The sequence below is a fragment of the Nansenia antarctica genome (assembly GCF_963989245.1).
Source record: "Nansenia antarctica genome assembly, chromosome: 2".
Classification (NCBI taxonomy): domain Eukaryota; kingdom Metazoa; phylum Chordata; class Actinopteri; order Argentiniformes; family Microstomatidae; genus Nansenia; species Nansenia antarctica.
In genome coordinates, this window is record NC_137675.1 from 35,396,002 (window position 1) to 35,420,887 (window position 24,886).

The 24,886-nt window shown below is 42.0% G+C and overlaps 1 protein-coding gene across 1 annotated transcript in view; it reads right to left on the reverse strand.

Moving 5' to 3' along the window:
- The window catches only part of lrrc7 (leucine rich repeat containing 7), a gene marked incomplete at both ends in the record, with an annotated part of 166,178 nt that overhangs the window by 116,671 nt on the left and 24,621 nt on the right, over positions 1 to 24,886 (reverse strand). Inside the window, 2 exons of the mRNA XM_080523009.1 lie at positions 1,799 to 1,916; positions 3,928 to 4,130. Of these exons, the coding sequence (XP_080379135.1) occupies positions 1,799 to 1,916; positions 3,928 to 4,130 (321 nt within the window). The remainder of the gene's footprint in view (positions 1 to 1,798; positions 1,917 to 3,927; positions 4,131 to 24,886) is intronic.

Here is a 24,886-nt window from a genome sequence, read left to right on the forward strand (position 1 = left end):
TTAAAGTGTCGCAGTTTGCAGGCTTGAAATGTACACATTTGTGCCTCAGCACTACACCTGATTTTCAATCCAGCAGCTGCCATCAATCCGTCCAGACTGTCCAGGGCCCAGAACCTAGGTCTTTGCTGTGTTCAGGGCCTGGATGGCCCTGGGGTAGAAGCTGAGCTTCAGTCTGTTTGTCCTTGCGAACATGGTCCTGTACCGCCTGTTCGAGGGCAGCCGAGCAAAGTGTTCGTACCCAGGGTGGGATGGGTCTCTGGAGGCCTTCCTGAGGCAGCGTGTGTTGTAAAGCTCTTCCAGAGAGGGGAGGGGGGCGCCGGTGATCTTCTGGGCCGTTCTCACGACTCTCTGTAGCGCATTCCTCTCTGCGGCTGTGCAGCGGGAGAACCAGTTGCAGATGCAGTAGGTGAGGATGCTCTCCACTGCGCAGCGGTAGAAGGCCACCAGCATCTCCTGTCCGATGTGGTCTTTCCTGAGGACTCTCAGGAAGAAGAGCCGCTGTTGTGCCTTCTTGATGATGGCTGCTGTGTTGTTCTTCCAGGACAGGTCATCCTGTATGTGCACCCCCAGGAATCGGAGGGTTGAGACTCTCTCCACGCTCCCTCCGTCGATGAGCAGGGGCTGGACCTCAGATTTTTTCCTCCTGAAGTCCACGATGATTTCCTGGGTCTTTGACTGGTTCAGCAGCAGGTTGTTAACCTTGCACAGCTTGCTCAGCTGCTCTACCTCATCCCTGTACGCCGCCTCGTCCCCCCCCGAGATGCAGCCCACCACGGTGGTGTCGTCTGCAAACTTTACGATGGAGTTGCTGGGGTGGACGGGGGTGAAGTCGTAGGTGTAGAGGTTGTAGAGGATGGGGCTTAGCACGCAGCCCTGGGGGGACCCAGTGCTGAGTCTGAGGGCTGTGGAGGTGTGGGAGCCCACCCGCACCCTCTGGGGGCGGTCGGACAGGAAGTCCTTGATCCATGCACATATAGAGTGTGATAGTCCCAGGTCTAGTAGTTTGGTCACTAGCCTGTCTGGAAGGATGGTGTTGAAGGCAGAGCTGAAGTCCACAAAGAGCAGTCTCGCGTAGCTGTTTCCCCTCTCCAGGTGGGATAGAGTGAAGTGGAGAGTCGTCGCGATGGCGTCCTCTGTGGACCTGTGGGCTCTGTAGGCGAACTGGTATGGATCCAGGTTGGGCGGGAGGCGTGTGACTATGTGGGCCCGGACTAGTTTCGCGAAGCACTTCATGATGATTGGTGTGCCACCGGGCGGTAGTCGTTTAGGCAGCTCACTGTGCTTTTCTTCGGGACTGGGATGATAGTTGAGGTTTTCAAACAATCTGGCAACCCTATGATTTCTGGTCGTAAGTATTGAACACATTTGACATATACGATTGCCGGCCACGCCCATTTTCCGAGCAGGTTGTCGGGAGAGTTGATTGCACAATTGAAGAGAATTGACTCTTAACACACCTCACACCACAGGATTTTGTTATAGGAAAATGTTAAGATCCATCTGATAATCGGGCGTTTTCTGTCGTTTTCAGACATTCGAAAAATCCTTATGTGTGTACCCCGCTTTAGGGTGTGTTAGGGTGTAGGTGTGTTAGGGTCAGGGTGTAGGTGTGTTAGGGTGTGTTAGGGTGTAAGTGTGTTAGGGTCAGGGTGTAGGTGTGTTAGGGTGTGTTAGGGTGTAGGTGTGTTAGGGTCAGGGTGTAGGTGTGTTAGGGTGTGTTAGGGTGTAGGTGTGTTAGGGTCAGGGTGTAGGTGTGTTAGGGTGTGTTAGGGTGTAGGTGTGTTAGGGTCAGGGTTACCGTTCTTGCTGATGTCCAGCTCCCTGAGCGAGGCCAGCGAGGCCACGGCCGTGGGCAGGCAGGACAGGTCGTTGTCGGGCATGCTCAACTTCCTCAGCGCCTGGCACTGGAACAGTTGCTATGGAGACACAAAGGACACAGACTCAGGAACGGTTGCTATGGAGACACAAAGGACACAGACTCAGGAACGGTTGCTATGGAGACACAAAGGACACAGACTCAGGAACGGTTGCTATAGGGACACAAAGGACACGGACTCAGGAACAGTTGCTATGGAGACAGAAAGGACACAGGAACGGTTGCTATGAAGACACAATGGACACAGACTCAGGAACGGTTGCTATGGAGACACAAAGGACACAGACTCAGGAACTGTTGCTATGGAGACACAAAGGACACAGGAACGGTTGCTATGGAGACACAAAGGACACAGGAACGTTTCCTTACATTTTGTAAATCACATCAGGATAAGCTAGTATGAAGCTATTTTGCAGTTTTTCTGTGTAGGGAGCAGGCTAATTTACAAGCGGCCATCTAGTGGTCGTTGTGTGTAAATAGCAGCTTGAGCATTGTAAAGAGGGGCCCCGAGGCGGCTCTTTTAGTAGGTAAAAAAGAATGGCTGTTCTAGTGTTAAGTGCACCAGCCCCTCCTGCAGCAAAGCAGTGTCAGGTTATGTCGATATAGGACTTGTTTTACTGTGGATATTGATGTTCCCTCCAGCATTTCACAAGGTCCTTTGCTGTTGTTCTGGGATTGACTTGCACTTTTCACACCAAAGTACGTCCATCTCTAGGAGACAGAGTGTGTCTCCTGCCTGAGTGGTATGATGTGTCTTGAACAAAGTAGATGTCCTAACCCTCTAACTCTCTCTTTCTCTTCTCTCCTCTCCTCTCTCTCTTTCTCTTCTCCTCTCTCTGTCTCTCTCTCCTCTGTCTCGCTCTCTCTCTCCTCTCTCTCTCTCTCCTCTCTCTCTCTCCTCTCTCTCTCCCTCTCCTCTCTCCTCTGTCTCTCTCTCTCTCCTCTTTCTCTCTCTCTCTCCTCTGTCTCTCTCTCTCCTCTCTCCTCTGTCTCTCTCTCTCCTCTCTCTCTCTCAATTTCAATTTTCAATTTCAAAGGGCTTTATTGGCATGGGAAACATACATTTACATTGCCAAAGCATGTGAAGTGTGAAGATAAAAAAGAAAAATAATGTAATGTACATACATGTACATACTAGAATAAATAAATAGATTACATACTAGATTACAAATAAATAGATAACAAATAGATTACATACTAGAATAATACAATTCTTATGGTGGTTTTAGCCCATTTGATGTCCTTTTTCTATCACAGCAGCTAACAAATCTTGCTGCTGTGTTTGCACATTGCTGTACCTCACCCAGCAGATATGGTAGCCTTTCGACACATGTCCTCAAAGTCTCCCTGGATGTTGGTGATCAGTGGGAAGTATGTGTCCCTGATGTCCTTGTACAGCTGGCAGGTAGTTAAGAAGTGCAGCTCTGTTTCTACCTGGTTTTGTGTGCAGTGGGTGCACAGTCTGTCTGGTCTGGGGAGCCATGTCTGCCTGTGGCGGCCTTTCTCGATGGCCAGGTTGTGTTCACTGAGTCTGTACATAGTCAAGGATTTCCTTAGCTTTGGGTCTGTCACAGTATTCAGGTATTCTGCCACTGTGTATTTTCTGTTTAGGGCCAAATTAACAAATTAGTGGGTATCGTCCTAATTCTGCTCTGCATGCGTTATTTGGTGTTTTACGTTGGATACGAATAATGGATTTGCAGAACTCTGCATGCAGAGTCTCAATTTGGTGTTTGTCCCATTTTGTAAAATCTTGGTTGGCAGGTGGACCCCAGACCTCGCAACCATAGAGGGAAATGGGTTCTATAACGGAGTCCAATAATTTGAGCCAGATTTGAATAGGGCTGTCTAATTTGATGTTCCTTTTGATGGCATAAAAAGCCCTCCTTGCCTTGTCTCTCAGGTCGTTCATAGCTTTATTGAAGCTACCTGTGGTGCTGATGTTTAGGCCGAGGTAGGTATAATTCTTTGTATGTTCTAGGGCAATTGTATCTAGGAAAAAAATGAATTTGTGGTGTCTCTCTGTCTCTCTCTCTCTCTCTCTCTCGTACCTTGGGCAGCTCCTCTATCTGGTTGGCGTCCAGGTACAGTTCCTCCAGGGTCCTCTCGAAGCTGAAGATCTCCTTGGGGACGGCCTGGAGGCTACAGTGGGAGTAGTCCAGCACCGACACCACCTCCTCCTCACCACGGAAACACCGGCACGGCACCAGCCGGCCAATCAGCTTCCTCTTCGTCGTCATCTCCAGACACTGCACTGTATGGGGGGGAGGGGAGGGGGGGGGGGGGGGGGTAGGTGTTATTAAAATGCATTCTGTCCTATATGAATGTGTAGTGATTGCCCCCCCCTCCCTCCACAGGCTGGGGGGCCGCGGGGTCGTCATCCATTACCACCACAGTGTGGTTGTCACGTCTGAAGGCAGATCTTAATGTGACAGCATCCCCCCCGGCAGGGTGACCACTAACCCTAACCTACTACTACACCCTCCTAGGTCATACTAGAGTAGTACATACTACTAGTGTTGTTCCGATACAATTTTTTGATCCCGATACCGATACCTGACCGTGCAGTACTTGCCGATACCGAGTACCGATCCGATACCACGGCGTTTGAAAAAACAAAACAAAAAAACATGTTTTTTGAGCCGCATACTCACCTCGATGTAAAATTATCGCTAACACTTAGTCTGGCACTGCTCAAAACCTTTGTAAAACTCGTAAAGTTTTTGTAAAACTTACGTTTTTGTAAAGTACTCGCCGATACCGATACCAGCATTTTTGTGCGTATCGGTGGCCATGCCGATACTAGTATCGGTATCGGAACAACACTACATACTACCCCATCCTAGGTCATACTAGAGTACTACACCCTCCTAGGTGTCAGTGATCAGACTCGTTATCCTACTGGTCTATTTAACCTGTGTGTGTTTGTTCCCTCGGGAGAGTGAAGGAGGCGGTGAAAACCGATCGCGAGTGCGAGCCACACAGGGAGAACCTGTCAAACCGAGAGAGAGAGAGAGAGCTGTGGCGAGGACCAGCGAGATCCCGAAAGGGGGAGTGGTGCCGAGAGCCAGGCAGCTGAACGAAGTCCCGAAAGGGGAAGCAGCAGAGAGAGAGAGAGAGAGCTGTGCGAGGAGCGAACAGGACCCGAGAGGGGGTGTGTCGCGGAGAAGCGCACAGCGGACCGAGTCCCGAAAGGGGACGCAGCGGGCGTGACGGCAGTGACGGCCGCACGCGGGACTTATTCTTTATTCTTTATTGTTTTCAAAGACCAGCTCAGGACGTCAGTGACGTTGCTGAGCCATGCTGTATCGAAATAAAAACATATTTACAGCTGTTCCTCTGTGTCGACCTCCCTCTGTGCCTAGAGACTCTTACAGTCATACTAGAGTACTACACCACCCTCCTAGGTCATACTAGAGTACTACACCACCCTCCTATGTCATACTAGAGTACTACACCCTCCTAGGTCATACTAGAGTACTACATCCTCCTAGGTCATACTAGAGTACTACACCACCCTCCTAGGTCATACTAGAGTACTACACCACCCTCCTAGGTCATACTAGAGTAGTACACCCTCCTAGGTCATACTAGAGTACTACACCCTCCTAGGTCATACTAGAGTAGTACACCCTCCTAGGTCATACTAGAGTAGTACACACGTCTCCATGGTAACCAGCCCTCCGTGTGCTACAGTAGATGGTAACCTAGGTAACAACCTGCAAGTCACATCTCTTCATTACAGCTAAAGGATGTAGCCTGTTACCTAGGTTACCATCACACACACACACACACACACACACACACACACACACACACACACACACACACACACACACAGAGACTGCTAGCGTATTATATAGGACTGTAAGAGATGTTTCCTCATTGCCGGTTCTCTAGATCTCCATAGTAATATGTGTCCGTAGTAACAGTGGCGCCGGCAGGATTCAATTTCATAGTACGCACAGAAACGTAGCAAAACTTTGCAGAAATAGCGCAGACTAGCCTAATATAGGTTGGATGATTGTATCACCTATAACACGCACTACATAGAGCAACAGCAACACAAACTTTATGGTGACGGCGCACCTCGAAACAGATTAAAACATTACATTATGGTGAAGGCGCAACCGAAACACAGATAATAATAATAATAATAACTTTATTTGCATAGCGCTTTTCCTGCAAAAGTTGCAGCTCAAAGTGCTTTAATAATTTTAAAATCTTAATTTTATTATTTTGTAATTTAAAGGCAATATTAAAAAGATGGGTTTTTAGTCTTGACTTGAACATATTTGCTGAGGTTGCATCCCTAATGTAAACTGGCAGTGAGACACAATCTGGGTGCATAAAATGAGAATGCAGCCTCACCAAATATCTTCTTTTGTACATGTGGTACACAGAGAAAACCAGCGTCAGAAGACCTGAGAGCTCTATTGGGCTGATATGCTAGCAAAAGGTCTTTCAAATATTCTGGTGCTATGCCAGTGAGAGCTTTATAAACAAGCAGAAGGATCTTGGGATTCTTAATAGGACTAGATGTTAAAATCCCTAAATAATTAGCACAACAATTGACTGAGTGGAGTTGGAGATGTCCGCTTGGGTGGAGTGGAATTTGGCAATGATCACGTGGTGCCACCAGTACGACACATCTTCAGTTGTGGTCCCCGACCTCATTGGGTGTTTCGGCCATTTATCACAAGACACCCTCTGCCGAGGTTGGCCCACCACAGGCTGATCAGGCCTGGGTGTGTGTCGCACGGTGGCACCACGTGGTCATTTGGGAGCCCATGTTGGGTCCCTACGTTTCAGCCACAGCCAGTGACTGCTCCGTTCTGCTGCAGTGGACAGTTCTTTAATTGCCTTCCGTTGGGCCTGTCCTCTGATCCCTACTGCCCTCAGGAGCCTTGTGGTGGAGCTGGCTACAAAGCCTCTGCAGCCCACCTCCACTGGCCACACCTTCACGTTCCAGCCCCGCCCCTCTGCTTCGACTGCTAAGTTGGCATACCGCAGCCTCTTCTGTTCGAATGCCTCATCGATGGCCTCCTCCCATGGGACCGTCAGTTCTACGATGAAGACACGCCGGCAGGACTTGGACCAGAGGACTTGAAATATATTCTGAACTTAACAGGAAGCCAGTGTAGAGTTTCTAAAATAGGAGTTATATGAACTCGTCTGCTTGTTTTGGTTAAAACTCTTGCTGCTACATTTTGGACTAATTGCAGCTGGCCAATAACTTTCTTCGGAAGACCAGAAAGGAGACTGTTACAATATGGTTCCCATCGTATTCGACAATTTGTCAGTTTTGTCCTGATTTAGTTGTAGAAAATGTTTTGACATCCAAAGTTTAATATCTTGGAGACAATTCTCCAGCGAGCTGAGTGCACGTGAATTATCAGGCAATACTGATATGTACAGCTGAGTATCATCATAACTATGAAAATGTACACCATGTTTTCTGATGATTCCACCTAATGGGATCATGTACAGGGAGAAGAGCAAGGGACCAAGAATAGAACCCTGAGGGACCCCACATGTGATGTCAACATTATCAGAAACAGAGTCTCCCAGGACAACAGAGAAATGCCTGCCAGCTAGATAAGCTGGTAAATTTAAACCACTCTAATACAAGTCCTGAGAGACCGACACAGTTTTCTAAACGATGTATTAGAATACTGTGATCTACTGAATCAAAAGCAGCACTCAAATCTAACAAGACAAGAACTGATACACCACCAGCCTCTATGATAAGTCTGAGATCGTTTACAACCTTTACTAATGCAGTCTCAGTACTGTGGTTAGAACGAAAACCTGATTGAAACTTCTCAAATAAAATGTTTTTGCTAAGAAAATCAGTAAGTTGTCTGAAAATCACTTTCTCAAGGATTTTACTTAGAAATGAAAGGTTAGTTATTGGTCTGAAATTTCAGAGAACAGAATTATCTTGCTTTCCTTTCTTAAGTAGTGGTTTTATAATGGCAGATTTTAGGGGAGTGGGAAAGATGCCAGTTGATAGAGAGCAGTTCACAATTTCTAATACATTGTCAGTTAAACAGTCAAAAACATTATTGAAGAACCATGTTGGGATTGGATCAAGTGAGCATGTTAAGGATTTCATTTGTGAAACAACTGTCTTTAAAGTATGGGGGTTGACAAGCTCAAATGAATCCATGACAGCAATAGGCATAGTTAATTCATCTGGGAGTACCAAATTAGACTTTGAATTCTCTAATAATATTTCTGATCTTATAATGTAAATCTTTTCTTGAAAGAATGTAGCAAATTCATTACATCTAAGTGTTGAAAATGACTCATTTTCAACAGGCGCAACCACTGAAGGGTTAATCAGACGATCAATGGTTGAAAAAAGCACTTTGGGGTTACCTTTGTTTTCAGAAATGATATCAGAGAAATAGGTTTATCTAGCCAACTTCATTGCCCTATTATGTAAAGATCTGTTTTTTAAAAAATGTCAAGGTGTATATGTAGTTTAGACTTTCTCCATTTGCGCTCTGCTTTACGGCAGTTTCTTTTCAGTTGGCAGAGTTGAAAACATAGCCCAGGTGACAGCGCACCTACCACATGGGGAAAACATAGGGCCTATTTGGTGACACTGTGACAGTGCACCAATACATAGGCTAGCACCGAAACGAGAGTTTTGCACTCAAGTTAGGCCTACAACACACACAGCACTCAGTGTTTCCTCTATATGCATTTAGTCGTGGGGGAGCCGCCACAAATACATTTTCTCCGCCACTAATTGATTCAGTCCACTTTGATTCAGGCTGCGCGACGAGAAAGGCAGAGCGAGATATAATGACCGGAGAACAGAAAAAAAGCAGATTGAAGCTAGATTAAGGCCGCTTTCAGACCTACATTTCGTTCCGATTTAGGGTGTAGTAAGTTACAATAATATGTTACAATGTTGCAATTAACCTCGTCTCAGACTGAATCGCTCTCAACACGCGCGAAGCGACGCGCTTGCAAAACAGTTTTGTGATTGGTCCGAATTTCGCGGGACATTTGGATTTCAGGAAATCACTCTCCTCTCTCTCTCTCTTCGCCCGTCCCTTTAATCCCGTATCCTAATCGAAAATGCAACATCATCAGCGACGACTGTGGGTTATTGCATTTACTACTGTTCTCTGGTTCATGTTATTATACCAGTGCTCAGTATACAAGTATTTTAAATGAACATTCGTAATGTAGTCTGATGTTCATGGTCAACTAAATCAGGCTATTTTGTGAAACAAATAATGTTCCCGCAAATGGGTTAACCGAGCAGCCTCGCACCTAACGCTAGCTTCGAACTATTCATAGCATAAACGTTGGTAAATGTCATAAACGACACAGTATTGGCAGGGGAAAAGAAGGGGAGTCGAATTTTTATTGACAACGGATTTACATGCTGGAAAAACATGCAGATAAAATTCAGGGAACATTTGGACTAATTACAGGGCAAAATGCGAGGGGCAAAAATAATCTATTGCCTCTAAAATCATCACGAACAGAACGGCGGAGGTACGGGTAAACAGGGCTCATGTCGGTGTCATCAAAGGTAAGAGTTGTTTTTCTTTAACTCAGCTGATAGCATTACCTTGCTGTTGTTGTTTACCGAATGCTCCATCTGTCACACTGTGATTTTACTTGTGTAAACAGTTAGTGAGTAACGTTAGCCGGTTTTGTGCGTGTACTCTCATGTAGGCCTACTTCGTATTGATGAGCTGATGATCTTTCATTGTGTGTGTGTATATGTATGTATGTGACTGTCAGTCACAAGTTTATATTCTACGGATGTTGTTCAGTGCTGTATGCGCGTTCCCGGTTCCAAGTGTACTCTACTCTTGTGTACTTCATATTCGATGAGCTGATGATCTTTCTGTGTGTGTCAGTGTCTTGGGCGTATCTGTCAGTCACATGTATATTATACGGTAACCGATGTTCAGTCCTGTATGCGCGTTCCGCATGTTCTGCTGCAGCTGTAGGATATCTTGGTATTTGATCACCTTCTATATAAAATCACCTGCTCGGCTTTAATGACTTAACCGCTATTTAAAAAAAAATGTTTTGCCACCCTCTAGTTTTTGGTGAAATTAGGTCTTTGTTTTGAGCGCCAGTGCGCTATGTGCGCGAAAAGTGACCCCCCACCACTAATGTAAAAATTCCTGGAGGAAACACTGAGCACCATACACGTTTCAACGACCAGAAATGCGACAATATAGGCTAGCCCAGACAGAAGCGGCTGCACCAAAAGCAAGACCAAACCAATCCGACTGCCAATAAAATCATAAAAAGTTCATCAGCCTTGACACAGCCAAGGTCATGTTCAGAGCCAGAGGCAGCACATACCACCACATACCTCTGCTGCTGTGTGTCCTCGGGGCTCGGATCCGTTATGAGGACGAGGTAGCAGGCCACAGCTAGCTACCGTAGGGGGCTCATCACCGTGTAACTGTTGTTTATTATATCGAGTGGGTACTTCAAAACTTCAAGTTGGTGTTATGAAAAAAAAAAAACGAAAACTAGAGATTGTTGACACAATAAGTTTCACTTTCTGACCCCTTTGAGTCAGCGGGTGGTTCACACATTCAGCCAGCTCCCTATGTCCACGTGAGGACAAACAATTATTTATTTGTTGAGGTAAAAGGCAAGCCAATATGCCTTGTTTGTCGGGAGGTGCTCGCGGTTATGAAAAAGGCCAAGTTCGAACTTCATTACAACTCAAAACATGCTAACCTGGACAACTTGAAATAACAAATACGCTTGGATAAAGTTAACGCTCTTCGTCTGAGTTTGGGTGCTCAACAAGCAGTCTTCACAAGACCACAATCTGACCGAGACAACGTTACGCATGCTAGTTTTGTGGTGAGTGAGCTAATCGCTAAGAAGCTGAGGCCGCATTCAGAAGGAGAATTTGTGAAGGAGTGTTTTATTGCCGCGGCGGAGCTGCTTGCACCGGACAAAGTAAAATTGTTCCAAAGTGTCAGTTTGTCTCGAAGAACTGTCTCAGATCGGATTACTGACATGGCACAAGATATTGAGAAAACACTGAGGGACACCGCAAGAGATTTCCAGTTTTTCTCTCTGGCCTGAGATGAGACAACAGACATAACAAACACCGCCCAACTGGCCATTTTTGTGCGGGGGATTACAGCCAAGTTTCATACGAGGGAGGAGTTGCTGTCTTTGCAAGCCATGCATGGCACCACCAAAGGTGATGATTTATTTGAGCAAGTTGTTTTGGCTATGAACAAATTCGAACTGCAATTTGACAAGTTAAGTGGCCTGGCAACGGATGGAGCCCAGCCATGGTTGGCGCGCAAAAGGGATTGACTGCATTGGTCAAAAAAGAAATTAGTCGTCTCAGTCTCGATCCAAGTGAGTTAGTTGTATGCCACTGTATCATACACCAAGAGAATCTGTATGCACAGTCCCTGAAGCTCAACAATGTGATGACAACTGTCGTTTCCACCATAAATGTCATCAAAAGCAGAGGGCTGAACAAAGAGCTTCTGAGTGAACTAGAGTCAGAGTACGGAGATCTGGTTTACCACTGTGAGGTGCGGTGGCTGAGTCGCGGAAATATGCTCACACGGTTTTACTCACTCAGAGAAGAAGTGAAACAGTTCATGGAGATGAAGGGAAACCTGTCATGGAACTCAGTGATAGCAAGTGGCTGTGTGATTTGGGCTTCATGGTGGACATTACCAAGTACCTGTCAGAGCTGAACGTCAAGCTCCAAGGTCCCAACCAGCTTCTCAGCTCTCTGCAATTAAATGTGAGGTCATTTGAAGCTAAACTAAAGCTGTGGCAAGTGCAACTGGAAAGGGGAAACACTGTCCACTTTCCCACTCTGCAAGAACAAAAGTCTGCTGTGACATCTGAATATGCTGCTGAGTGTGCAAAACTCCTCCAGGCATTTGGAGAGAGGTTCCAGGACGTGAAAAGTAAGCAAAGGGAACTGAACATATTTGCCACGCCATTTAATGTGGAACCAGCTGATGTGCCTGACAACCTACAACTCGAAATCATTGAGCTGCAAAGCAATGACGAGCAAAGCAATGACGAGCTCAAAGCTAGGTACACCTTGAGCAGCAGCAGTCATCATGAGTAGTCGCATCTATCAGCGCTCGGGCGCAACGGCGAGGATTATACCACATTTTCTTCTGTTCCTTCTATGGATTACGGATTTGTACATCAAATCACCACAGAACTTGCATCTTATGGAGAAGGAGTCAAACTTTGTTGGAAAAGGTGAGACCCATAGCGATTTTTATCTCCACGCCGCAAAGAAATGTTTGGGCTTCGGAGCAACAACCATCCACACGACGCTGACTGCGGACCGGACGAGAAGGAACAAACCCCCGGCAGGTAGAATGGACCGAAGGACCGTGATATGGCTCTATCTACTGCTCTCGGGAGACATTCAGCTGAATCCCGGACCAGTCTCAACCAGGCAAGCTTCACGTTTAGCCAGAGAACAACTAGACCTTTCCCAGGCAAATATTACTAGCATAGACATTGACGCCATTGTCGACAAACCGGTTAATTTGCCGGCAGCAGCAGACTTCCAGGATTCAGACGTGGCTAGCAAAACAATGGGTAGCTATGCTAATAACATTATCCCCCCACCTAACTTCCAACAGCTATCCAGTGAACACAGAGGCCTCCCCCACCCGGTGACGAACCCCCCCCTCCCCCCTCCCTCCCCCACCCGACGACGACCCCCCCCTTCTCCACCAGGAGACTCTCCAACGAAACCGTTGAACAATGGGCGCCCCCCCCCATCCCCAAATCCTCAACGTGACGATGACCTGAATGGTGGTGACTATTTCCAAGTCAAGGACATAAACTCTCTATTTGGACACAGCAGTAAGGGCCTGCATATTGTTCACCTTAATGTGAACAGTCTTGTGCCTAAACTGGACCAAATCAGAGAAATGTTCCATGACAGCAAGGTTCACATATTGAGCTTCTCTGAGACCAAGTTTGATGAATCCATCAAAGACCCAGAGATTGAAATAGTTAACTACACAGTCATCAGAAACGACAGAAACAGGTATGGGGGTGGTGTCTGCATGTACATTCACAACGATATTATCTTTAACACCCGTGATGACCTGAATCGTGACAAATTAGAATCTGTTTGGGTTGAAATTATCTTTAACAAAGCAAAACCGGTGCTGGTTGGTACTATCTACAGACCTCCCGATCAGAATGATTTCTATGATATTCTTGAGGGGTGCTTGGATGACGTTGACTGTGTGGAAAAGATTCTTATTGGAGATTTGAACACGGACATGCTCAGAAATGAAGCATCCGTTTTCAAATCCTTCACTAGGTTTTCTGAATTACACGGTCTCCGTCAACAAATTACCAAACCCACTAGGGTGTGTATTTCTACTCAAACCACCATAGATCTCATTCTAACATCGGATGAGTCCAAAATCTCCAAGAGTGGGGTTATTGTATGTGGGCTAAGTGATCATTACATGATCTTTTGCACTCGTAAAAAACATAAACCCAAGGCTGGCGGTCATAAAACTGTAACCACTAGATCCCTTAAATCCTATTCTAGTGAGGCCTTAAACCACAAACTGGAGAATCAAGACTGGTTAGATGAACTAAAATGCACACAGGTTGAAGAGGCATGGCTAGGTTTCAAAACCAAATTCCTAAATATTATTGACAGTATAGCCCCCATGAGAACCACCAGGGTTAAAACCCGATCGGAACCATGGATGAATTCGGACATTCTAAATGCTATGAAAGTCAGAGACCTAAAATGCTCTGAAGTCCAAAAATGCAAATCAAAATTAGTGAAACACTTAAACGAAGATCACAAAACCCACTTTGAGAAAATTAAAAAACAAAGCAACAAACTATGCAATCAGGTAATTACCATGACCAAATCTGCTAAGAAAGAATACCTCGATAACAAAATCGAAGAAAACTTAAACAAACCACGTGACCTTTGGAAGCAACTTAATAGCCAACTAGGTTGCAGTCAAAAACTCAAAACCAGGTCTACAAACATCAACATAAAATCTGGTGATTCTCTCCTTACAGACAAGCTGGATGTGGCTAAGTGCTTAAACACTTTCTTTACAACCATAGCCACTAAATTAGTTAACAATCTACCACCCCACTCAGGGCGTTATGGTGTAGAGCACATCCGTGCGTTCTACAATAAACTGGGTGTACGCAATGATGATTTTAAACTCTCCATGGTGTCAAACGATGAGGTGTTTAAAAAGCTAGGCGCTCTACACTCAGAAAAGGCCACGGGCCATGACAATATTCCAGCCAGATTTCTAAAAGACTCAGCTGCCTCCATTACCCCAATCATCACCCACATAATAAACCTCTCCATCAAACAGGGACACGTCCCCCTTGACTTTAAAATAGCAAGGGTAACCCCACTGTATAAAAAAGGAAGCAAATTAGACCCAGGCAACTACCGACCTGTTTCTATTCTTAATTCCATCTCGAAACTTATGGAAAAAATAGTTTATGAACAGGTCGATAGGTACCTTACCGAAAAAAATCTGATGTATGAATTTCAATCAGGATTCAGAACATCCCATTCCACGGACACATGCCTTCTCTATTTGAACGACCACATCAACCATGAGGTGGACTCGGGCAAGTACTGCGGCATGGTCATGCTGGACCTCCAGAAGGCCTTCGACACAGTAGATCACCACATATTGTTAGATAAACTGAAAGCAATTGGGTTCGATAGAACATCGGTGAGCTGGATGCAATCCTACTTAGAGGGGAGGGAACAGGTGGTTAGTGTGAACGGAACACTGTCCCCCCCCCTCCCAGTGACCTGCGGCGTTCCACAAGGAAGCATATTGGGACCTTTACTGTTCCTAATATATGTGAATGACATGTCATCAGCATGTAATTGCAATTTGTTCCTGTTCGCGGATGACTCGGCTCTGCTGGTCTCTGACAGGGACATATTGCAGGTGGAAAAAGCGCTAAGCACTGAACTGAGTAGAATCTGCATCTGGCTAGCTGACAATAAACTATCAATACACCTAGGTAAAACTGAAACCATCCTATACGGATCCCCATCTAAACTCAGAAAGGCTGTACATTTTAAAATAAAAGTGGGTAACATTAATATCACAAGAAAAGAGGATATTACATACCTGGGCTCCATCTTAGAGGCAAATCTTTCCGGAGATAAAATGGCAGCAAAAGTAATCAAAAAAGTGAACCATAAAACTAGATTTTTGTACAGGATATCCTCACTTGTCAGTAAAAACACACTGAGGACCCTATCAGGAGCTCTCATTCAATGTCACTTCGACTATGCCGTAACATCATGGTACTATAGAACCACAAAGGCCCATAAAACAAGACTCCAGACAGCCCAAAATAAACTGGTTAGGCTTCTGCTAGGCCTCAACCCTAGGACACATCTAACCGCTGCACATTTTTTGAGCCTTGATTGGCTACGAGTAGTTGACAGAGTGCAGCAGCTTGCACTGGGCCTAGTCTTCAAGATACGCTACACCACAAAGACACCCAAGTACCTGTCAACATACTTCCAAAAAGTGAACAACGTCCACACTTACAACACCAGAGGAAGCTCCACGAACCACGTTCAACCGCGTTGCACCACAAACAAGGGTTTAAACTCGTTTGCAAACTATGCAGTAAAGATGTGGAACGCCCTTCCTATAATCTTAAAGGAGTGCAAAACACTGCCCACCTTCAAAACCACTCTCAAAAAACATTTACAGGAGGCTGCAATCCGTAACTGGACCCTCTAAAACAAAAATCAGATTAAAAGACCCGAACTACCCACTGTACATACTTTGTGTTTTGTCCCCCGCCCCCACCTGTGGTGTATGCCCCCACCTGTCCTACCCGCTGTACATACCTTATGTTTTGTTGTATTGTTCTTCCCATGATGGATGTACGTTTATCTTGTAGATAGTAATAGTTATTTGTCTGTATTATCATGTAGATAGTACTAGTTCTTTTCTTATGTCTGTCTTACATGTAACGATGAATTGAAAATCAAGGACCCCAATTGAAATAAGCCAGTGGCTTTCTTGGGTTTTTATCCTCTTAGTTTGACCTTGTATGTAATATGTACTTTCATGTACCTACTTCTGCAAACATTCTAATAAAGTTTTCAATCAATACAACAACCTCCCTCTGCTGGAGTTCTACAAACTGTATGTACGTGCTGAGGATTTTCCCATTCTGAGGAGACATGCACTGAAGTTTGCGTCAGTGTTTGGGACCACCTACTGCTGTGAGCAGTTCTTTTCAAAACTGACTCTTGCAAAGACTCGGTTCCGCTCAAGACTGACTGACCCAAACCTGCAAAACCAGCTGCGAGTAGCATCATCATCATTACCAGCTGACACCAAACGCCTCGCCGAAGAGAAACAGTTCCAGCCATCGCATTAGGTGAGTCCGATATGTGTTCAATAATTGGTTTTAATTAATTATTTAATTAATGATAAATCTGTGGTAACCCAGACAGTCTGTTTGTTTCCTAACCAAGCAGGTAGGCTACCCGGTGGACGTGGCTGGAGCCTAATCAGGAGGACTCGGGACAGCTGACTGGGTGTCCTGGTTACAGCTTAAAAGGCGTTCCAGTCCACAAGCTCTCTCTCTCTCCTCCAGCACCATTATTCTATATTACACCGTACAACACCCTCCTCACCATACTTTCCACTGCATTCACTCACTTACACTACTGATACACTGATTCTCATACCCCATTGGATTATTGTTCAGTTTGGCATACCTTAGTTCTATTAAATTATTGTTATTCTGATTATACATGGTGTGTGTGTGTCCCTTTTTGTTATGGTCCAGAGCCAGGCCGTAAACAATGGCCCTTGAAGGATGTTCTAAAAATGTAAATGGCCCTTGAAAGGAAAAAGGTTCCCCACCCCTGGCTTAGATGGACACTGGCCCCCGCGATGCCTCCCTGCTTTCTCCACAGCCATTGGATAAATCTAATTTTAGAAAAGCGTTTTAGGCAATCAAAATGAAATATGCGGGACATCGTCTCAATTTGCGGGACGCACCAAAAGTCGTGAAAATGCTGTGCAGTCCCTGCATCTGGTCACCCTACACTAGACACTAACTTAAGCAGCTGGTTGAATTAAAGTTATTTGAGCGCCAGAAGTCAAGATGAGTGACAAGTCAAATCAAATCAAATCAAATGCATTTACAATAGTGACAGTGACGTAAACCCCAATCATTGGCCTTTATGTAATGTTTCAAACGAACTGGTTGAGTGATTGGCTAAACACAACGTGAAAGAGTTGCGTTAAGCACGTTTATTACAGAAAAACAATGTCCCCGTGGTAACATGTGTCCGTAGTTGCATGTCTCCATGGTAACTGATCTGATCTGTAATCTGAGTGTGGCAGGTCTTATTGTGCGAGCGCTTAATTGTTACACACAGGGAGTCACACACACACACACACACACACAAGGGGGAGAGAGAGACAGTCAGAGAGAGAAATAGTGGGGGGGGGGAGAGAGAGGGAGGGAGAGAGAAAGAGAGAGAGGGAGGGAGAGAGAGAGAGAGAGAGAGACAGAGACCGAGACAGAGAGAGACAGAAAAAAAAGAGAGAGAGAGAGATGGATGGTAAACCTGGTAGCCTTTCGACTTGCTCTTCTCATCATAGCCTGACCTCATGATGTCATCATAGCCTGTCCTCATGAAGTCCTTATTGGTTTGTAGGTCCTTTGCTCACATTGAGCTTTGCATTACTGCTGTTTACAATACTACCTTTGCACATACCTTATTATTGCACATCACCTCCTGTGATATAGCCTCATTTATACATCTGTACATTACAGACTGGGGCGGCTGTGGCGCAGGAGGTAGAGCCGGCGTCTAATGATCGAAAGGTTGGCAGAGCCGAGGTTCGAACCCTGACTGGCCACATGTCGAGGTGTCCTTGGGCAAGACACTGAACCCCAAATTGCTCCCAATGAGCGGGCCGGCTCACACATTGTGAATGTATGTGTGAAAGGGTGAATGAGAGGCCATTGTAAAGCGCTTTGGAATAACAAGCTATATAAGTGAAGTCCATTCATCTACTGTACTAACCCTACCTTAACTGTATATATATCTACCTTAACTGTCCATATCTACCTTAACTGTACATATCTACCTTAACTGTACGTATCTACCTTAACTGTACATAGCTACCTTAACTGTACGTATCTACCTTAACTGGACATAGCTACCTAAACTGTATATATATATCTACCTTAACTGTACATAGCCACCTTAACTGTATATAGCTCATAACTGTATATCTACCTTAACTGTACATAGCTACCTTAACTTTACATTGCTACCTTAACTGTACAGAAGCTACGTTAACTGTACACAACTACCTTATCTATACATATCTACCTTAACTGTACATAGCTACCTTAACTGTACATATCTACTTTAACTGTACATAGCTACCTTAACTGTACATAGCTACCTTAACTGTACATATTTACCTTAACTGTACATAGCTACCTTAACTGTACATAGTTCATAACTGTACATATTTACCTTAACTGTACATATCTAACTTAACTGTACATAGTTCATAACTGTATATAGCTCATAACTGTACATAGCTACCTTAACTGTACATAGCTACTATAACTGTACATAGCTACCTTAACTGTAGATAGCTACCTTAACTGTACAGCTACTTTAACGGTACATAGCTACCTTAACTGTACATAGTTCTTAACTGTATATAGCTCATAAGTGTGCATAGTTCATAACTATATAGTTACCTTAACTGTACATAGCTCATAACTGTACATAGCTACCTTAACTGTAGATAGCTCATAACTGTACATAAACTAACTTAACTGTACATACCTCTAAACGACCTTAACTGTACATAGCTCATAACTGTACATAGCTACCTTAACTGTACATAGCTCATAACAGTACATAGCTACCGTAACTGTACATAGCTATCTTAACTGTATATAAGCTACCTTAATTGTACATAGCTCATAACTGTACATAGCTACCTTAACTGTACATAAGCTACGTTAAGTGTACATACCTACCTGAACTATACATATCTACCTTAACTGTACATAGCTACCTTAACTGTACATATCTACTTTAACTGTACATAGCTACCTTAACTGTACCTAGCTACCTTAATTGTACATAGCTACCATAACTGTACATATCTACCTTAACTGTACATAATAATAATAATGATAATAATAATGATAATAATAATAATAATAATAATAATAATAATAATAACAACTTTATTTGTATAGCGCTTTTCCTGCAAACGCTGCAGCTCAAAGTGCTTTAATCATTATATAATCTTAATTTAATTATTTTGTAACTTAAATGCAATATTAAAAGGATGGGTTTTTATAATCTTAATTTAATTATTTAGTAATTTAGAGGCAATATAAAATATAGCATATCTACCTTAACTGTACCTAGCTACATATCGACCTTAACTATATCTACCTTAACTGTGCATAGCTCATAACTGTACATAGCTACCTTAACTGTACATCAGCTGCCTTAACTGTACATAGCTACCTTAACTGTACACATATCTACCTTAACTGTACATAGCTCATAACTGTACATAGCTACCTTAACTGTACATAGCTCATAAATGTACATAGCTACCTTATCTGTACATATCTACCGTAACTGTACATAGCTACCTTAACTGTACATAGCTACCTTAACTGTACATAGCTCATAACTGTACATGGCTACCTTAACTGTACATAGTTCATAACTGTACAAAGCTACCTTAACTGTACCTAGCTACCTTAACTGTGCATAGCTCATATCTGTACATAGTTCATAACTGTACATATCTACCTTAACTGAACATATCTACCGTAACTGTACATAGCTCATAACTGTAGCTCTTAACTGTACATAGCTACCTTAATTGTACATATCTACCTTAACTGTACATAGTTCATAACTGTACATAGCTACCATAACTGTACATACCTCTAAACTACCTTAACTGTACATAGCTACCTTAACTATACATAGTTCATAACTGTACATAGCTCATAACTGTATATAGCTCATAACTGTACATAGCTCATAACTGTACATAGCTACCTTAACGGGCCATAGCTCATAACTCTAAATATCTACCTTAAATGTACATAGTTCATAACTGGACATATCTACCATAATTGTAGATAGCTCATAACTGTACATAGCTCATAACTGTACATAGCTACCTCAACTGTACATATCTACCTCAACTGTACATATCTACCTTAACTGTACATAGTTACCTTAACTGTACATACCTCTAAACTACTGTAACTGTACATAGTTAATAACTGTACATAGCTACCTTAACTGTACCTAGCAACCTTAACTGTACATAGTTCATAACTCTACATAGCTACCTTAACTGTACATAGCTCATATCTGTACATAGTTCATAACTGTACATAGCTACCTTAACTGTACATATCTACCTTAACTGTTCATTACTGTACATAGCTACCTTAACTATACATAGTTCATAACTGTACATAGCTACCTTAACTGTACCTAGCTACCTCAACTGTATATAGCTCATAACTGTACATAGCTACCTTAACTATACATAGTTCATAACTGTACATAGCTCATAATTGTACATAGCTACCTTAACTGTACATAGTTAATAACTGTACATATCTACCATAATTGTATATATCTCATAACTGTACATAGCTACCTTAACTGTACATAGCTCATAACTGTACGTATCTACCTTAACTGTACATAGCTACCATAACTGTACATAGCTCATAACTGTACATAGCTACCTTAACTGTACATAGCTCATAACAGTACATAGCTACCGTAACTGTACATAGCTATCTTAACTGTATATAAGCTACCTTAATTGTACATAGCTCATAACTGTACATAGCTACCTAAACTGTACATAAGCTACGTTAAGTGTACATACCTACCTGAACTATACATATCTACCTTAACTGTACATAGCTACCTTAACTGTACATATCTACTTTAACTGTACATAGCTACCTTAACTGTACCTAGCTACCTTAACTGTACATAGCTACCATAACTGTACATATCTACCTTAACTGTACATAATAATAATAATGATAATAATAATAATAATAATAATAATACTACTAATAATAATAATAATAACAACTTTATTTGTATAGCGCTTTTCCTGCAAACGCTGCAGCTCAAAGTGCTTTAATCATTATATAATCTTAATTTAATTATTTTGTAACTTAAATGCAATATTAAAAGGATGGGTTTTTATAATCTTAATTTAATTATTTAGTAATTTAGAGGCAATATAAAATATAGCATATCTACCTTAACTGTACCTAGCTACATATCGACCTTAACTATATCTACCTTAACTGTGCATAGCTCATAACTGTACATAGCTACCTTAACTGTACATCAGCTGCCTTAACTGTACATAGCTACCTTAACTGTACACATATCTACCTTAACTGTACATAGCTCATAACTGTACATAGCTACCTTAACTGTACATAGCTCATAAATGTACATAGCTACCTTATCTGTACATATCTACCGTAACTGTACATAGCTACCTTAACTGTACATAGCTACCTTAACTGTACATAGCTCATAACTGTACATGGCTACCTTAACTGTACATAGTTCATAACTGTACAAAGCTACCTTAACTGTACCTAGCTACCTTAACTGTGCATAGCTCATATCTGTACATAGTTCATAACTGTACATATCTACCTTAACTGAACATATCTACCTTAACTGTACATAGCTCATAACTGTAGCTCTTAACTGTACATAGCTACCTTAATTGTACATATCTACCTTAACTGTACATAGTTCATAACTGTACATAGCTACCATAACTGTACATACCTCTAAACTACCTTAACTGTACATAGCTACCTTAACTATACATAGTTCATAACTGTACATAGCTCATAACTGTATATAGCTCATAACTGTACATAGCTCATAACTGTACATAGCTACCTTAACGGGCCATAGCTCATAACTCTAAATATCTACCTTAAATGTACATAGTTCATAACTGGACATATCTACCATAATTGTAGATAGCTCATAACTGTACATAGCTCATAACTGTACATAGCTACCTCAACTGTACATATCTACCTCAACTGTACATATCTACCTTAACTGTACATAGTTACCTTAACTGTACATACCTCTAAACTACTGTAACTGTACATAGTTAATAACTGTACATAGCTACCTTAACTGTACCTAGCAACCTTAACTGTACATAGTTCATAACTCTACATAGCTACCTTAACTGTACATAGCTCATATCTGTACATAGTTCATAACTGTACATAGCTACCTTAACTGTACATATCTACCTTAACTGTTCATTACTGTACATAGCTACCTTAACTATACATAGTTCATAACTGTACATAGCTACCTTAACTGTACCTAGCTACCTGAACTGTATATAGCTCATAACTGTACATAGCTACCTTAACTATACATAGTTCATAACTGTACATAGCTCATAATTGTACATAGCTACCTTAACTGTACATAGTTAATAACTGTACATATCTACCATAATTGTATATATCTCATAACTGTACATAGCTACCTTAACTGTACATAGCTCATAACTGTACGTATCTACCTTAACTGTACATAGCTACCATAACTGTACATAGCTCATAACTGTACATAGCTACCTTAACTGTACATAGCTCATAACAGTACATAGCTACCGTAACTGTACATAGCTATCTTAACTGTATATAAGCTACCTTAATTGTACATAGCTCATAACTGTACATAGCTACCTTAACTGTACATAAGCTACGTTAAGTGTACATACCTACCTGAACTATACATATCTACCTTAACTGTACATAGCTACCTTAACTGTACATATCTACTTTAACTGTACATAGCTACCTTAACTGTACCTAGCTACCTTAACTGTACATAGCTACCATAACTGTACATATCTACCTTAACTGTACATAATAATAATAATGATAATAATAATAATAATAATAATAATACTACTACTAATAATAATAATAACAACTTTATTTGTATAGCGCTTTTCCTGCAAACGCTGCAGCTCAAAGTGCTTTAATCATTATATAATCTTAATTTAATTATTTTGTAACTTAAATGCAATATTAAAAGGATGGGTTTTTATAATCTTAATTTAATTATTTAGTAATTTAGAGGCAATATAAAATATAGCATATCTACCTTAACTGTACCTAGCTACATATCGACCTTAACTATATCTACCTTAACTGTGCATAGCTCATAACTGTACATAGCTACCTTAACTGTACATCAGCTGCCTTAACTGTACATAGCTACCTTAACTGTACACATATCTACCTTAACTGTACATAGCTCATAACTGTACATAGCTACCTTAACTGTACATAGCTCATAAATGTACATAGCTACCTTATCTGTACATATCTACCGTAACTGTACATAGCTACCTTAACTGTACATAGCTACCTTAACTGTACATAGCTCATAACTGTACATGGCTACCTTAACTGTACATAGTTCATAACTGTACAAAGCTACCTTAACTGTACCTAGCTACCTTAACTGTGCATAGCTCATATCTGTACATAGTTCATAACTGTACATATCTACCTTAACTGAACATATCTACCTTAACTGTACATAGCTCATAACTGTAGCTCTTAACTGTACATAGCTACCTTAATTGTACATATCTACCTTAACTGTACATAGTTCATAACTGTACATAGCTACCATAACTGTACATACCTCTAAACTACCTTAACTGTACATAGCTACCTTAACTATACATAGTTCATAACTGTACATAGCTCATAACTGTATATAGCTCATAACTGTACATAGCTCATAACTGTACATAGCTACCTTAACGGGCCATAGCTCATAACTGTAAATATCTACCTTAAATGTACATAGTTCATAACTGGACATATCTACCATAATTGTAGATAGCTCATAACTGTACATAGCTCATAACTGTACATAGCTACCTCAACTGTACATATCTACCTCAACTGTACATATCTACCTTAACTGTACATAGTTACATTAACTGTACATACCTCTAAACTACTGTAACTGTACATAGTTAATAACTGTACATAGCTACCTTAACTGTACCTAGCAACCTTAACTGTACATAGTTCATAACTCTACATAGCTACCTTAACTGTACATAGCTCATATCTGTACATAGTTCATAACTGTACATAGCTACCTTAACTGTACATAGCTACCTTAACTGTACATATCTACCTTAACTATACATAGTTCATTACTGTACATAGCTACCTTAACTATACATAGTTCATAACTGTACATAGCTACCTTAACTGTACCTAGCTACCTCAACTGTATATAGCTCATAACTGTACATAGCTACCTTAACTATACATAGTTCATAACTGTACATAGCTCATAATTGTACATAGCTACCTTAACTGTACATAGTTAATAACTGTACATATCTACCATAATTGTATATATCTCATAACTGTACATAGCTCATAACTGTACATAGCTACCTTAACTGTACATTGCTCATAACTGTACATAGCTCATAACTGTACATATCTACCTTAACTGTACATAGCTACCTTAACTGTACATAGCTCATAACTGTACATAGCTACCTTAACTGTACATAGCTCATAACTGTACGTATCTACCTTAACTGTACATAGCTACCATAACTGTACATAGCTCATAACTGTACATAGCTACCTTAACTGTACATAGCTCATAACTGTACATAGCTACCTTAACTGTACATAGTTCATAACTGTACATAGCTCATATCTGTATAGTTCATAACTGTACATAGCTACCTTAACTGTACATATCTAGCTTAACTGTACATAGCTCATAACTGTAGCTCTTAACTGTACATAGCTACCTTAACTATACATAGTTCATAACTGTAC